The sequence below is a fragment of the Salvelinus sp. IW2-2015 genome, linkage group LG7 (genome assembly GCF_002910315.2).
Source record: "Salvelinus sp. IW2-2015 linkage group LG7, ASM291031v2, whole genome shotgun sequence".
Taxonomy (NCBI): domain Eukaryota; kingdom Metazoa; phylum Chordata; class Actinopteri; order Salmoniformes; family Salmonidae; genus Salvelinus; species Salvelinus sp. IW2-2015.
This window is the reverse complement of record NC_036847.1, coordinates 17,872,112-17,889,110: the sequence shown is the minus strand read 5'-3', so window position 1 is coordinate 17,889,110 and position 16,999 is coordinate 17,872,112. Positions and strand designations below refer to the sequence as shown.

The window sequence follows — 16,999 nt, the reverse complement described above, 5'->3', positions numbered from 1 at the left end:
TCGACGATAATTGAGAATTTCAATAAGCATTTTTCTACGGCTGGCCATACTTTCCACCTGGCTACCCCTACCCCAGTCAACAACCCTGCACCCCCCCACAGCAACTTGCCCAAACCTCCCCCATTTCTCCTTCACCCAAATCCAGATAGCTGATGTTCTGAAAGAGTTGCAAAATCTGGACCCCTACAAATCAGCTGGGCTAGACAATCTGGACCCTCTCTATCTAAAATTATCCGCCGCAATTGTTGCAACCCCTATTACTAGCCTGTACAACCTCTCTTTCATATCGTCCGAGATCCCCAAAGATTGGAAAGCTGCCGCGGTCATCCCCCTCTTCAAAGGGGGACACTCTAGACCAGAACTGTTACAGACCTATATCTATCCTACCCTGACTTTCTAAGGTCTTTGAAAGCCAAGTCAACAAACAGATCACTGACCATCTCGAATCCCACCGTACCTTCTCTGCTATGCAATCTGGTTTCTGAGCTGGTCATGGGTGTACCTCAGCCACACTCAAGGTCCTAAACAATATCATAACTGCCATCGATAAAAGACATTACTATGCAGCCGTATTCGTCGACCTGGCCAAGGCTTCGACTCTGTCAATCACCACATTCTTATCAGCAGACTCAACAGCCTTGTTTTCTCAAATGACTGCCTCGCCTGGTTCACCAACTACTTCTCAGACAGAGTTCAGTGTGTCAAATCGGAGGGCCTGTTGTCCGGAGCTCTCGCAGCCTCTATGGGGTGCCACAGGGTTCAATTCTCGGGCCGACTCTTTTCTCTGTATACATCAATGATGTCGCTCTTGCTGCTGGTGATTCTCTAATCCACCTCTACGCAGACGACACCATTCTGTATACTTCTGGCCCGTCTTTGGACACTGTTAACTAACCTCCAGACGAGCTTCAATGCCATACAACACTCCTTCCGTGGCCTTCAACTGCTCTTAAATGCAAGTAAAACTAAATGTATGCTCTTCAACCGATCGCTGCCCACACCTGCCCGCCCGTCCAGCATCACTACTCTGGACGGTTCTGACTTAGAATATGTGGACAATTACAAATACCTAGGTGTCTGGTTAGACTGTAAACTCTCCTTCCAGACTCACATTAAGCATCTCCAATCCAAAATTAAATCTAGAATCAGCTTCCTATTTCACAACAAAGCATCCTTCACTCATGCTGTCAAACATACCCTCGTAAAACTGACTATCCTACCGATCCTTCACTTCGGCGATGTCATTTATAAAATAGCCTCCAACACTCTACTCAGCAAATTGGATGCAGTCGATCACAGTGCCATCCGTTTTGTCACCAAAGCCCCATATACTACCCACCACTGCGACCTGTATGCTCTCGTTGGCTGGCCCTCGCTTCATATTCGTCGCCAAACCCACTGGCTCCAGGTCATCTATAAGTCTTTGCTAGGTAAAGCCCCGCCTTATCTCAGCTCACTGGTCACCATAGCAGCACCCACCCGCAGTACACGCTCGAGCAGGTATATTTCACTGGTCACCCCGAAAGCCAATTCCTCGTTTGGCCGCCTTTCCTTCCAGTTCTCTGCTGCCAATGACTGGAACGAATTGCAAAAATCACTGAAGCTGGAGACTCATATCTCCTTCACTAACTTTAAGCACCAGCTGTCAGAGCAGCTCACAGATCACCTGTACATAGCCCATCTGTAAATAGCCCATCCAACTACCTCATCCCCATACTGTTTTTTTTTCTCCTTTCCACCCCAGTATCTCTACTTGCACATTCATCTTCTGCACATCTATCACTCCAGTGTTAAATTGCTAAATTGTAATTACTTCGCCACTATGGCCTATTTATTGCCTTACCTCCCTTATCTTACCTCATTTGCACACACTGTACATAAACTTATTTTCTATTGTGTTATTGACTGTATGTTTGTTTATTCCATGTGTAACTCTGTGTTATTGTTTGTGTTGCACTGCTTTGCTTTATCTTGGCCAGGTCACAGTTGTAAATGAGAACTTGTTCTCAACTAGCCTACCTGGTTAAATAAAGGTGAAATAAAAATAATAAAAAAGAGCGTGCAAAGCTGTCATCAAGTCAAAGGGTAGGTACTTTGAAGAATCTCAAATATAAAATATATTTTGATTTGTTTAACACTTTTTGTTTACTACATGATTCCATATGTGTTATTTCATAGTTTTGATGTCTTCACTATTATTCTACACTGTTGAAAATAGTAAAAATAAAGAAAAACCCTTGAATGAGTAGGTGTCCAAACTTTTGACTGGTACTGTATATATTTTTTCTTTTTTGACCAATCACAAGTGGAGCGCCTCCTCTAATGGACGAGCCGCTACTGAGAGACACTATATGATAAACTACAGGGGACAGAATGCATGACAGTGAAACTGATGAGTACTCGCTCTACCTACCTGCCACTGGTGCTGCTGCTGGTGCTGCTGACAGAGTTGGAACTGGAGGAACGGCTGCGAGAGCCGGAGCCACTGTGGGAGCGGGGAGGCCAGGATGCTGGACTCGCCAACCTTTGTGGAGAGAGGTTACGTGAATGTGAAGAGTGTGGAGACCGGCTGCGACTGTCGTGGTAAGATCGATCTCCACGTCGACCCCGCTCTTCTTGGTACAGATCCCTGTGAACAATGCTGCCCAGTATAAAGGGTTCTCTGGCACGAGTATCATATTGAGGCTCTGGTTTATCAAAGTGGGTTGGGCTCCGGCTATGTGAACGATAATATCCCACACCAACCGATGAAGATCCTCCACTTCCTCCAGCCACAGCCCCAGCCCCACCACCTGTTCCACAGGCACTGACGCAAGTACCTACAACTCCTCCACCGACCCCTGCAGAGCCAGCCCCAACACCTCCACTGGCAGTGCCAGAGCCAGTGTTAAGCATTCTCTCCCTGGTATCTCTGTAATAGTCTGAGTCGTAGTGACGCTGCCGGTCAAAGCTACTGCCAGCACGCTCGTGATGTCCGTAGGCACTGTTATCATATGCTCGATCCCGACTTTCAGCAGTCCTGAGTGACAGGGAGAGGGATGGAAGGAGGAAATGGAGAGAGTGAGAGAGAGAGAGAGAGAAACGTTATGCTTTCTGACACTAATTAGTAGTCAACTAGAGCTTTACAAGGTGGTAAATAAAGGTGTCAGGCTATCAAATAACTAAGACAGCAGTCAAGTTGAGTGTTCAAAGGATGTTTCTGTTTATTTGAGACTTAAAATATACAGTAAACATATAAATTGATATCATACTTTACTTATTAGATATTTGTAAACATTTCTCATTAATTCATATTGCTCATAATATTTTGCAGAATTTGTCACTTTTATGCAGATACTTTCTGATTTCTATCTAAATTAAATTGAACAACTACTAACTAGGCATGGCGATTAATCTTTCACTTGTTTGTGATTTTTTCCCCCTAGTATTTGACAAACATCCAAATCTTCTCAATTGGAAAATGTCATGAAAACTAGATAAAGGGAGTAGATATTTTGGACATGGAATTACATGTGCTCGACAGAAAAGCAGAATGAAAAGAAAACTAGTTTCTATATAATTCTCATGACCCACCCAATAGAGAGCACAACCGGATGTGGAAAAACAAGAGTCTGGAGACTTCAATGGATGCAGTGCAAAAACCTAACATTATTAAAAAATATATATATCCTATTCTGGACAGCCGTACATTAATGGTGCAGGATCAGACAGATCAAAGATGATGGTTAGCTCCAGTTTATATTTTGCAACCCTAATAACAATACAACAAATATTCTTGATGAGAAGCTATTTCAAAGTATGGAATCCATTCTTAAATGGAACTGAGGAGCATTTCAGGCACTAGACAAGTAGTTGATAGTTCAATAGTAATCTTAGTTCAATAGTAATCTACTGAGCTCGCATGTTAGCTTGTCATTAGGGATGTCCAGGATTAGATTTTGATATTATGATAACCCTAAAATATCGCAATTACACGGTATTCACTGTATTGTGCAATTAAGATCATAATGTTATTGCACAATTTGTTATGTTATATTTTAAGTAAATTCACAGGGGTAGCTGCTAGCTAGAAAGATACTGCGCTTATTCATAATCAAGTATGTAATCAGTACAATGCAGAAGTTTCTGAGGATTATCCTGCAACTTGCTATCTAAAGTAGAAAATCACCAGACCTCCTAACTGGTAGCTTGTCAAGGTGTGACAGCCTTCATCTATGTCGGAATGGCCTAAAACACCAATCGAAAGATTTTAGGTACACTGAAATTGATTGATATGCTCTGCTCTGATAAATTACTACAATTATATTCATTAGTTATGTTCTTATAGCAGGTACACCACCACCTCAATAAGGAGGCAGTTGGGGTCCATAAAAAATGCATGAGTTAGCGAAGTGGTGAATTATCAACAAATATTAAAAAATAGTGTGAATTAAGGCAGAGGAATAAAAAAGCCCAATTCATGCCTACTTAAAAATGTAGCTTACAAATACTTACAATGTAGCAAACACACTTAGATGATTAATTCACTTTTTCATACGTATGAGATTCATCTGTGACTTATTGAAACGCAGTTTAATTAAAAGGGGCTGGCGGTGTAACTTCTGCTTTGCTTGAGTCTATGAATCTCAAAGAAACCAAAGTATAACTAATATACAATCTAATTGAAATTATAAACTGGGTGATTCAAGCCCTGAATGCTGATTGGCTGACAGCCGTGGTATATCAGACTGTACACCACGGGTATGACAAAATATTTATTTTTATTGCTCTAATTACATTGGTAATTAACCAGTTTATAAAAGCATTAACCAGTTTATAAAAGCAATAAGGCACCTCTGGGGTTTGTGGTATAGGGCCAATATACCTCGGCTAAGGACTGTATCCAGGCACTCCGTGTTGTGTCGTGAAAAGAACATCCCTTAGCCGTGGTATATTGGCCATAGACCACACCCCCTTGTGCCTGACACATAGCTAGCTGTAAAATGAAGCTTTACCATAATTTCCTTTCCGAATAAAGTGATGAGTATGACGGAAGTCTAAATGATTGGTTAGTCACAATTAGAAAGTTTCAATACCTAATGTTACTTTAAGAAGAATGGCCAATGGAGCATTTCCCGAATTGCAAAATAAAATATAGTACTGCCTGTTCTCAAACTGGTGGAGTGGATCTTCCTTCAAAACAAAATAGATTTTTTGCGTAATTAAGTGACTTTTCAAAAATGTATCTATAAGAGATAGTTTGGATTGGAGTGTTTGCAAGTTGTTTTAGATACATTAAGTAGCAAAAAGGCTGGGAACCTAAAACATTTTATGAATGAGGTTTAGCTATTAAGTAGCAAAATACATATGAAAACCATTCTGGGTGAAACAAAAACAGTCAACTTAAGTGGAAAAATAATTTATTTGCAATGAGCTATTACTTAACAATTGAGCCCACTAGCATTTTCTCTGTTAGCAAATACATACATATTTATGTTTTCAGGTAGATTTGCATGGCTGCACAATGACATGTTTGGACAATAGAGCTATATAGAGGACTCCTCTTTGTATCTGTGTCATTATACCACCTGTGATGGCATGTGCAGCACCATTGAGGCTCTATATTTTGAAGTACTATATTTTCTTCTTCACGATTGGCTGATCCCTCCTGATGACATGGTTGGACATGACTCCAACAAGGTCACCATGAGGGATCAGTCAATGAAGTTGTAAGTCCCACCCAGTTGACTAAATTAAAATGGTGGAAGCTCTCAATGGCGCTGCCCATGCTAATAAAGCCTTATGCTCACTAGAGGCCTCTATCATTCTCTATGGCAGGGGTCCAACTGGTGGCTGGTTTTATATGCCCTCCCTAAGTTTCTGAGCAAATATTTGTATTTATTTATTATTGGACATAAAATACTTTAAAAACACCAGGAAATAAGCTCCAAGCGATTTTAAATGTTGGAAATGTGTTCCCAATTATTCCCAAGCATAACAGAGAAACTCGTGATCATATACAAATGCAAGCAAGATTTAAAATGATTATGTTTTAGTCAAATATCATATTACATCTTTTTGGGCTTCTTGCAGTCAATTTGCAGTCTACAAATTATTTGAAATGATGTTACGGCCCCCTAACCATCCACTCAACAATAAAATCGGCCCGCAGCAAAATCTAGTTGATGATCCCTGCTCTATGGTTTGGACGCAAACTTTTGTGAACTCCTCCATGTAGATATTTGCAACTATGCTGTTTAGTCCAAATCTGGACAGAACCGCGTTAACCTATTTTGGGACTTTCTGAATATTTTAATCTCAAATGTGTGTACAATGCCAGTGTCTCCATTGTCCTGACACTCATGGAATTTGAATTATTCATGAATCCTAAAATATTTCAACCTATTAAGGCAGGATTTTTATCTATAATTGTTTGTTACCATCACATGCTGTTATTGTATACAGCGAGCGGATTGCTAGCTAGCTACTGTAGTATAGGTGTGTTGCTGTCAAGTGCATGCACTGCCCATAGCCATAAGGAATAACGGTTCTTTGGCACTGACATATTTTTTGCTACTTTGTGGCTGCCAGTATCATGTAAAAACTGTGAGGTTAGTGTGAATATGTCATGCTACTTACAATATCAACAAAAAATTATAATAATTGCAGTTCTCTGATTTGACATGCAACATTGTAAATTGTGACAATTAGGGTTGCTGAAGCCAATGGATCATTTGGCTTTCAGTATAAATTCTACATCAGGAATCTGTTCCTGGACTTATCCTGCTCTTGGGCTCAGAAGAAAAGGAACTTGACCACAAGTTTCCAAGGTTAGGCTACTAACGATCATGTAGCAAGACCAAATGAGAGACTAGCTATCTAAACATTGGCATAAACCCTTTAGTGGTGGCAAATCTGACAGTAAAATGTAATATACAATAGCAATTCAAATTGGGTTGAATATAATCAGATTTTGATTAACTGATACAACTATTAAATCTGACGTAATTGTTCATTGTTTAAAAAGCATTCAGAGGAGGTGCATGATTCCTTCTCTGTTTACCATGATCTGGCCTGTATCTACATTTTTTACTTTAATGTGAAAAATGCCTCAGCAAAGTGGTACTATTGACTAGGGAGAGCAGGGATTAGGAGCTGGGAAGTGTAGGTTCAAGGTGAGGGGAGACAGCAGGTAAAAAGTCAAGAGTCTGCAAATAACAACAAGCAGTTAAACAGTATGTTTAACAGCTACTTCTGTTAGTGAAAAAATATGGAGAGAGACAGGGGTTCAAACTAGGGGTTAGAGAGAACAGCTAAAATACACAGGGCAGGATATACCAACCTTTTGAGACAGCGGTAACCCGACCTACAATTCCAAATACAATCTAGGGAGACAGAACTTTGTGAGCAAAAAAAGGAAAAACCATAGGGTGGGCATAAAAATGTATCAAAAACATTCTGGTAGGTTTATGTTCAAACAAAAGTCTTTGCAGCCAAGATAATAAATTATTCCAAGCAGATATTTGCAGTGCTAATTCCAAAAAGAGTCAATGTAAAAATATATCCACAGAGAAAAGCACACAGTATAGGTAGGTTTATGTTCAAAATAGTAATCCTCGTCAGTATGGCAGGAATCCTCACTTGCTTTGATCAGATAATCCAAAAATCAAATCCAATTGTAACAAGATTTTGCTGTGGTGGAAAATAGTCATAGGACTAAACTATCCTTTCAAAAATGGTTACATAAAACATAACTGATAACAATAAAATAATGGAAAATGAGGCTACAGTGTCCAATCAAATCTGGAAATGATATTCAATTGTCCAGCTTCTGTAAACAGTGCTCTATTGATACCCCATGAGCAATGAGTCTGGAACATCATGGCACACGATTTTATGGAAAAGTCTTTCATCTTCATCTTTAATAGTCCGCCACATTCTGTGTGCAAAATTGAGCAATAGTCCAACTAGATCCATTGAAGCAAAAATTATCTGACCGTAACACAGTTTACCTGTCAGAAGTAATCCAGTTCACCCAATGATTCTCCCAAACATGTACAGTTCCCTTAAAGGCAGTAGGCTTATTCTTTGGGAAGAAGTTGACATGATGATGTGTGTTCTGATTCTGGGAATAATTGTATCCAAGGATGGACAGATGTAGTTCCACATTCAGGAGGCAGGTAATCCAATGACAGAAGACAGGTAGCCCCATATTTCCATGTAATTGTATTGATTTGTGATCCAAAAATAGTCCAAACCTCTAATAAATTATTATGTTTAATGCTTCCCCCTATATCCATTGGACAGTCTCACTCTTTCAAGAGCAAAAATATAAAAACAAAATGTTGAAATACCAACAAAATTAAATTAGAATTCAAAAAAGTGTTTGTAATTTGCTCAATATTTCTGTCATTTCTCTACAAAGTCGATCAACAGTAGAGGTCTCCCAGCATTTCATTCTTAAAACCTGAAACAAAACATAATCCCACACAAAACCGGAAAACCCATAACTTTATTGAATGATAGAATATCCTTTTGTGATTGGCCAGTTTTAATCCAACGGGAATACATATCCGGTTTAGGTTATCCACATGACTCCGGACCACAAGGGAAGTGATGCATATGAAAACACCACTGGAATGGGTGCAGAATGATCGAGAACCCAATTTCTACTAATCCAAAAACTAATTAATGCGTCTTTAATATGCAAATATGTATTCTTGGTTGAATTGTTATACAAAAATGACCCATTAATCCACCAAGGAGGGCATGGTACTCCAGATCAGGGCGATCCCAGGGAAGGCCACTGGAACAAACTCTCTCCAGCATCCATTAATCCCGGGAATTTTACGATATCCAATATGCCCCATACTCTCTGCAAATGGGATATCCACCTCACAGGAATGTTTAAGTTTACAAAGATAATCCCCAACAGCAAATACGCTATTTACTACACACATAGAAATACAATTGTGTACATTCATGCTCATTTACAGTATATCTTGGTGTCTACCATATCAATCCATGAGCGATGGCGACGCTCTGAGGACTATGGAAGGGATGCCTACAGATTTATTCCTGCGTATGAATGTATTTTATTTTCCCCTCATTCTCCTCTTTAACCCCCAAACAAGTAAATTAATAGATTGTGGAATATGCTTGGGGGTAAGGCGTTACAAGAAACCAAGTTCCCCCTGCGTTCAGAGAAACTTTGTCCACTTACCCGTCTAGTCTGCGTTCATAGCGTCCCTCTCTGCTGTGGAGCAATGCAGGGGGCCCATACACCAGGTCCCCTGCCACCCTTGTGAACCCTGAAACATCCCGCCCACGAGAGCCTAAGGACAGGCTATTCTCCAGCTCTCTCACGGCACTAGGGATTGTGCCTGGCTCATTGTAATCAGTGCGCAAGTCTCTATCCCCCATCTTGTTGATAGAATTATGAGCCTTCTGAGCACTTTTAATGTCCACAAAATCAACAAAGGCTGCAACTCCACCTTCTGACCCCCGCTTTGGAAGGACCTTGACACTCTCCACACGTCCATATCTATGGAGGAAAGGGGGAATTATAAGAAAAAGAGATCAGCAACAAATAATTAATTGATTTAAGGTGTATGCCATATTTCATTGGAAATGGAAACAAGTCAAATGGGTAAAGGAGCCTACTGTTCACCATAAAGTAGACCTATGTGTTGTATAATATTGAAATGGAAGGGAAAACCTAGTCAGCTGCACAACTGAAAGATTTTTACCACCTTGGGGATTTGAACCAGCAACATTTTGGTTACTGGCACAGCTCTCTCTCTCTCTCTGTCTGTGTGTGGGGGGGATGACACTCCACAAAGGGATGTCCTTACAAAACATTTATTAGGCCACTGGTGTCATTTCCCAACCTCACCAGGCAACATTATTTGTTATTTTTCACAATGCATTGTTGGTTAAGCACATAGCACTATTCATACATTTTTCAATAGAGGATGTATTCTAGTTATGAGAAAAGTTCCTCCTTCTAGCTATTCAAAGATGGAACTCTGATGAGGTCTGCACAATGCAGCATAACTACACGTGACATTTTCTGGTTTCCTCTTGCTTGTGGGTGCAATATGTTTTATGCAATATGGCATTCCAATAAGGCTTGCTTAAGAGAAATACAGGAAAAAAGTGATACACGAAAAAAGTGATGTTTTCCTATATTTGAAAAAGTGATTTCAATCGTTACCTTGAATGTAGCCTATAATTAAAATGGTTTACTGCCTGAAAATCTATTTTTATTGTAGCCTATGGCGTTTATCAACCAACTGGAGAAAGAAAATTGTGATTGGAGTTATTTGCCAACGTCTTGGAGAGCTTAGCTCCATGCAACACTTTTTTTTTCTATTCAATGAAAACTAGAGCATAAATCTGTTTCTGCTTATTTTCCGAAAGACACCCTGAGAATGCCCATAAGTGTAGTCTCTCTGTCATGCCAGTTCCCACATTGAATACCCTCCGACGCCATTTTAGAAAACCGTTCACACTGCTTCCTCATTCTGCCGTCCCCCATCTTCAAGGACTCCAATCACAAATGTAGCTGTCATGCACCTGCATACGCTGGCTGTTTCTTGTTACAAAAGCTGTAACTAAAGGCTGCTTGAAGAGCAGTGAGTAAGTAGGCTACCCCGAAATGTGTTTTCCACGCGCACTCATTCCCCTCAACAAAATGCTTCATCCTCAAAAGTCAAAACAATATGTTTGTGATCAATTGTCCAAAACGTTTGCCTTATTATACGTGTTATAGCCTAAGCATATTCAATTCTTATGACGTAACCAATGCATTAAAATCATAAGCATGACACAAATGCCCCGCAAGATTTGAAAAACAGTTAGGCTATCATAATCCATGCATCTGACAAGTATGCCTAAATAAACGTCCGTTTTGGCCATTTCGGACTGTATTTTGTAGGATACTCTCAAAGTCATAATGGTCTGATGAATATTGTCTACATGCACTGCATAGCAAACACTGCGCTTGAAATCGTAGCAGAAATACATACGCCATTTAGCCTACAACACAGGATAGACAGCCATAATAATACATGAATGCAGCACTTCAGCTAACGTAAAGAAATAATATGGATGTCACATCTTTTAATTAGGCTACTCCTCGTGCCTAGATCGAAAGATAGGCGGGCTGTTTTTTCCTTGGCAGCCAGTATGGAGCTAGAGAGCACACACGGCGTCGAAACAAGAACTAAATGTATTCAGATGTTGGGAAATGTTTAATGCACAAAAACGATAGCCTTTGCCGTCAAATCTGATTTGACATACTGATAACAATGTGAAGTAATAGTAATGGAACAATGTGGCAAAAATCTTACCCTTGACATTTCAGTAGTGAAAAATAATTATTTTCAACAATAGCCTATCGTTTTTATATAAAGTTTAAAAAAATATTATTAAAAAAATTGCTATGTCAACATGTAGTCTACTATAGAGAATATGATCCGTGCCATATATAGCCGTGTTTCTTATATGTTGGCAGTTTCATTAAGGCTTATAATCATCATATGGTCGTTTGTTTACACAACTTATGAATGCAAACAATGTAAAGGAAGGAAATCTTAGTGACATTGTAGGCTATCACTGTAATCTATACCAAATGTTATGTTAATCAACTGAATAACAACTAATAGCAACATTCAATGAACATCTCAGTTTATTTTGATAGTCAACTGGTATAGCCAATGACATTTAATGACATTAGGCTAATTGACGCCCTATCAGTTACATTATGATGGTGCTGGCAAGAGTCAGCTCTGCATCACTTCACACAAGCCACCTCAATATTTGCTACAATGTTGCAGTGAGTCTTGGCGGAACTGCAAACTACCTCAATTGTTTTTGCTTAGTTAGAATTCCATTGCACGAGACACTCTCCGCAACTGGCAAGTTTTAGGCTAACCATAAAACTGTAAACACAATTCAAGTCACTGTCTTAACACACCACAACCGGTAGGCTGTTACAGTGGCAAGAGTATTCAGTGGTGCTAGCTATAGCTGTTTTGCTAAAGCAATTAGCTAGCTAGGCTATTTCCAAGTCCACGGTGTGGGAAAGATGGCTTACAAGACCGCGAAATGCAGGTGTGGGTCATAAGATTGCAATTTGTACGTTCATGTTAGTTAACTACAATATCTATCGACTTACTCTTCACCCGAGTTTTGTGAGCTTGTGTTGCTGGTTTGCTGGCAGTTGCCTAGCCAGGCTACCTACTGTCACTGCCTGGGCAATTCACTCCAGGATTGATCATCTTCTGATTTTAGGGGAATCAGGCAGACAGATGCTGACAGTTGTGAGCTACTCAATCAAATATTCGGAATAAGATCGTTTACTCACCGCTTGAAGTGCTCAATGATTTTCTCCTCTCGTACATTTTCGGGTAAATTTCCCACCCATAAATGTCTGGTTTCACGGACCATACTGTGCGCTCCTGTCCCCCGATCATACAGAAGAGTTTGTGATGTCCTTATCTTTTCCGATACAAAGTAAAATACGTTGCGAAATAGAGCGCAGCAAAGTATTGTGCGTAGATCATCAACTGTTTGTTCTGACCCAATGTAACCATTAGGTTCAATTATTGCACTCTGTTTGATTTCCTTTACTGTGCGCGATCTGGGTGTACGAGCATGCGGTCTATTACCATTCCCGTGACTAGGCGCGTCCCTGACACCATGCGACCTTTGGCTGTCGAAATAATGCTTGTAGCTACCTAAAAAGATGCAGCAACCTTGCTCGTAATGAGGCGCACACAGCGCACGCGTGGCACTGTGTGTGAACTCTTTTTTTCCGCTTTCAGATGAGATCGCCTTTCATCTTGCGCATGCGTGGGTATCGAATGCGTGAGTTTGTGGTTTGGGTCATTGGTTTGGGTAGACGAAGGGTATGAAATGAATCTTTCACACACACAGTCAGCAACTGGAAAGCAGTCCTACAACAGGCCATTGAAACATGTTTTACATTGTGACATTGAATAGTGTCTTATCCATTGGATAAGAAAACATATAAAACTGTAGGTTACTGCAGTTGCTATACAAAGACGCAAATGACAAAAACAACACATTTAGTAATAAAACCTTTATTAGACAGTTGTACTAAGCTTATATGGCATTTATAAGCTTATAGACATGTATTATTTTTCAAGAATTTGACGTTGTGCTTAAATAGGTTGAATTTATTTTTATAAGTAGGCTTATGTATTGTCGGTTGTACATGTCTTTATTATTATTGCATTATGTAAAATAAAGAGTTAATTATGACGAAAGATGAATATTCAAATGTGTCATGGAATTGTTTCACCTTGCTGTAAATAGTTTTCTACAGATAAACCCCTTGGCTTGAAGGACATTATGGTTACTGGTAGAGTAGAATTCCACTACCTTGGTATGAGAGAGCTTGAAGTTAGGAATTCATAGATTTCTATTGCAAATTATAATAGTTGGGCCACCAATTTGGGAGACAGTGCCAGTGGCGATTTTAGCATGTCAATCTTGGTGGGGCAAACAAAACGTTTGTTTTTGTTAAGCGTGCCAGCAAAGTCACTACACAACACAACACTAAACAATACTTTAATTGCACTATAACCGTGACAAACGGTGCCCACAAACTGTTAGGGCCTACATAAAGCCTACATAAACAGCAGAGCTTTCTTTGCAGCACCATGGAGTGAATCTTATCACTGCTACTCCTGGCTATCAGCGGAGCCTTGTGATATAGCAGACATGCTTAAACAAATGTGGTTTCCACTGACAATTGAGATGTACAAACCATGGCATAAGGGGACAACGAGCGGATAAGAGGCAATCCGTAATATAGATTAAGACATTAATGAGGGCGCTAGGACGGACATAGTCAATATAACTATTTGTTCAGCACTTTTGAAATGTACAGCGACAGAATTCAGAACATGGACCGTTCTTACAGTATTCTCCCTGTACACCAAATCAGAACCGTAGCATAAATAAAGGGGGCAGACAATGAACGCTCTTACAATATTCGATGATGTCACGTGTGCTCCCTCTCCGGCCTCTAGGTCACCAGCCTACTCGTTATGGCGCACACCTGTCACCATCGTTACGGGCACCTGCGCGTCATCAGACTCAGCTGGACTCCATCACTTCCCTGATTACCTTCCCTATATATGTCACTCCCTTTGGTTCCTTCCCCAGGCATTATTGTTTTGGTTCCTGTGTTATGTCTGTGCGTTGTTCATGTTTCTTATTTTGTATTATGTTGTGTTCATTTATTAAAACACTCACTCCCTGAACTTGCTTCCCGACTCTCAGCGTACATCGTTACAGAATAACGCCTCACCTAAGGGAGGCATCAGGGAGTGTTTTTGTTTTTTGTGTCAGTGGTAATGACGTCGGGTCCGGGAGCCGCTACAGGCTCCCCTGCCTCCGCCAACTCACCAGGCTTCCCTGCCTCCACTGGCTTGTCAGGCTTTCATGCCTCAGCCGGATCTCTAGGCTCCCCTGCCTCAGCCGGTCTGTCAGGTTCCCGCACCCCAGCCGGATTGACAGGCGTTATTGTTTCTGTTCCTGTGTTATGTCTGTGCGTTGTTCGTATTTCTTTTTTTTATTTGTTGTGTTTATTTATTAATACACTCACTCCCTGAACTTGCTTCCCTACTCTCAGCTCACATCGTTACAGATGATTACATTTCTCTAAAACAGGCTATAGGCTAGATGTGCACCACCAAGTCAGAACAGTAGGCTAAGTTATGAGGGGAAAGGGACCAAATTATTAGGATGAGGCACATGGGCTACTAACAGCTTACTACACAACATACACTTAGTATTACTTTATTAGCTACAGTATACATATATACCTGGCATATTACATAAATTATGCAGCAGCATACAATACATTTTTGGACTCACCTTGTTGTGCTGTGCCCACTTGAACAGGAAGGTGACGCAGGTACATTGTGGGTACATTTTGTCAATCAAGGTTTGTTATCAAAGTCTGGCATTCTCTGGATTTATGGTGCTTTTAAGATAACTGGAAACTCTGAAATAAACAAGGCCGAATTGTGACGTCAGTGATCTTCAAGTTGGAGCTCTAGAAAGAGGCTTGAGTTCCCGACTTGGAATTCCGAGTTGGAAACTTATTTTCCAAGTCAGAGCTTGTTTTTTTTCCAGAGATCACAGTTGTCTTGAACTCACTGAAGTCTGAGATTCTCCAGTTGTTTTGAACGCGGCAAAAGTCATGCTGGATTGACAGCATGGTCAATGTATTCAAACTTTTCTGGCCCATGGTGTTGAATGTTTATCCTTTGAAGCTTGGAAAAGAGACCCTTAAACCCAGACTTGGACCACATACCCACTCCACTGAATAGCAGTCTAGTGATTGCTTTGCAACGCTTGCAGTTAACCACTGATTCCTTCCAAACGACTCATTGTTGAATTTGCGATTTCCAACTTGTTGTGTAATGTTGATGTCCAATGGCCGATGAGCATCAATACGTTTTATCTATAATTTCTCTTCATATGACAAGGATTGAAAAGGATTTGCCAGTAGATTGTCGAATTGATTCATGATGATGACTGCTTGTCTAGCTTGCTAGCTAAGATTTTGACATGATCAGTCTAATCAAAGCTACGGTAGATAAAACTTAATTTTATCTGTGGCCAATGACCTTGAGCCTTTTTGGATGGGCACTTCTAATGTAACTCTATGGCAGCACCCAAGGGGCTTAAATTTGAACTCTCCCCGTAGATTTTGCGGTGACATAGTCTCCCCATGAGTGACACAACACTGAGCCAATCACGGCGCAACTAGAGGACATTACCAACCCCTATGCGCCGTATTTTCCGCTGGCTGCCCCACCACCACAGAAAGCACTGAGCTAGGCAGAAACACCTGCATTTTGGAGCTGCCTTACTCAAGAAAGCAAAAAAGAGACCATGTTTGTATGCAGCTTATTAACTAAATATTTTTGTTTTTACATTGTTTGCAAACTGATATGTGACACCTGCCCTGAATGATGGGTCGCCACTTTAAGTTGATCTTTATTTGCATAGGGTATACTCACAGCGCTCAGGGTTTCCCCCTTTTTTATCACTTCATCCCTGGAGGATAACTAACCTAGCAGTGCGTTACCTGTACAAAATACAGTACATGACCAAAAGTATGTGGACACCTACTCGTTGAACATCTCATTCCAAAATCATGGGTATTAATATGGAGTTGGTTCCCCCTTTGCTGCTATAACAGTATCCACTGTTCTGGGAAGGCTTTCCACTAGATGTTGGAACATTGCTGTGGGGACTTGATTCCCCGCAGCAATGTCACTGAGCTCTTCAGTAAGGCCATTCTACTGCCACTGTTTGTCTATGGAGATTGCTTGGCTGTGTGCTCATTTTTATACACGTCAGCAACGGGTGTGGCTGAAATAGCCAAATCCACTCATTTGAAGGGTGTCCACATACTTCTGTGTATACAGTGTATATCTTTCCCCTTTTGAATAAGTCAAATCAAAGTTTATTTGTGGCTWACCCAGATTTGCAGGGAAATGCAGCAAAATGCTTATGTTTGTAGCTCCAACACTAAGTTGCAATGCCATTTCAGCTTAGTGGCTATACCACAGACGTCAGTAACTCAACACTTTTGCTAGTTTCTGAGCTCTGTTTAATAATTAACATCATAATCAGGCACAAGTCCACAAAACAAAGTAAGGTGATAAGATATAATTGCCTATAGGTCAAAGTCCTTGTGTTGCAAGTTCAGTAGGCTAGCCGAGTTAATGTTATTAAATATCAAATTATTGATGGAACGGTAGGCTATAGTTTACAGTGAAAGTTTCATGAAATCTAATGGACAGCTTGAATAAAGATGGGTAGGCCATCTACGTGAAGAAAACAAATCCATTGTTTTAGGCTACGCATGCGCTACAATGCGGTCAAAAAAAAAAAAAAAAAAGGAGCTGCATTTGAACAAGGACGCATGCGTATGGCTCTCCTACCAAGTGGCCAGAGATAGACATTT

General features: G+C 40.5%; 1 protein-coding gene across 5 annotated transcripts in view; it reads right to left on the bottom strand.

The window, feature by feature from the left end:
- LOC111966531 (msx2-interacting protein) overlaps positions 1–12,769 on the bottom strand; it is a 42,640-nt gene extending 29,871 nt beyond the window's left edge. For 4 of the 5 annotated variants that reach the window (XM_023991250.2, XM_023991252.2, XM_023991251.2 and 1 more), the window contains exons 1-3: positions 12,350–12,769; positions 9,203–9,523; positions 2,414–3,019 (exon numbers count right to left, since the gene is read on the bottom strand). In XM_023991250.2, coding sequence (XP_023847018.1) covers positions 2,414–3,019; positions 9,203–9,523; positions 12,350–12,432 — 1,010 coding nt within the window. In that variant the 5' untranslated portion in view covers positions 12,433–12,769. Of the gene's footprint in view, positions 1–2,413; positions 3,020–7,321; positions 8,855–9,202; positions 9,524–12,349 lie in introns of those variants that run through there. The other variant, XM_023991253.2, reaches the window with a different exon arrangement.
- Positions 12,770–16,999: the final 4,230 nt, after the last annotated feature.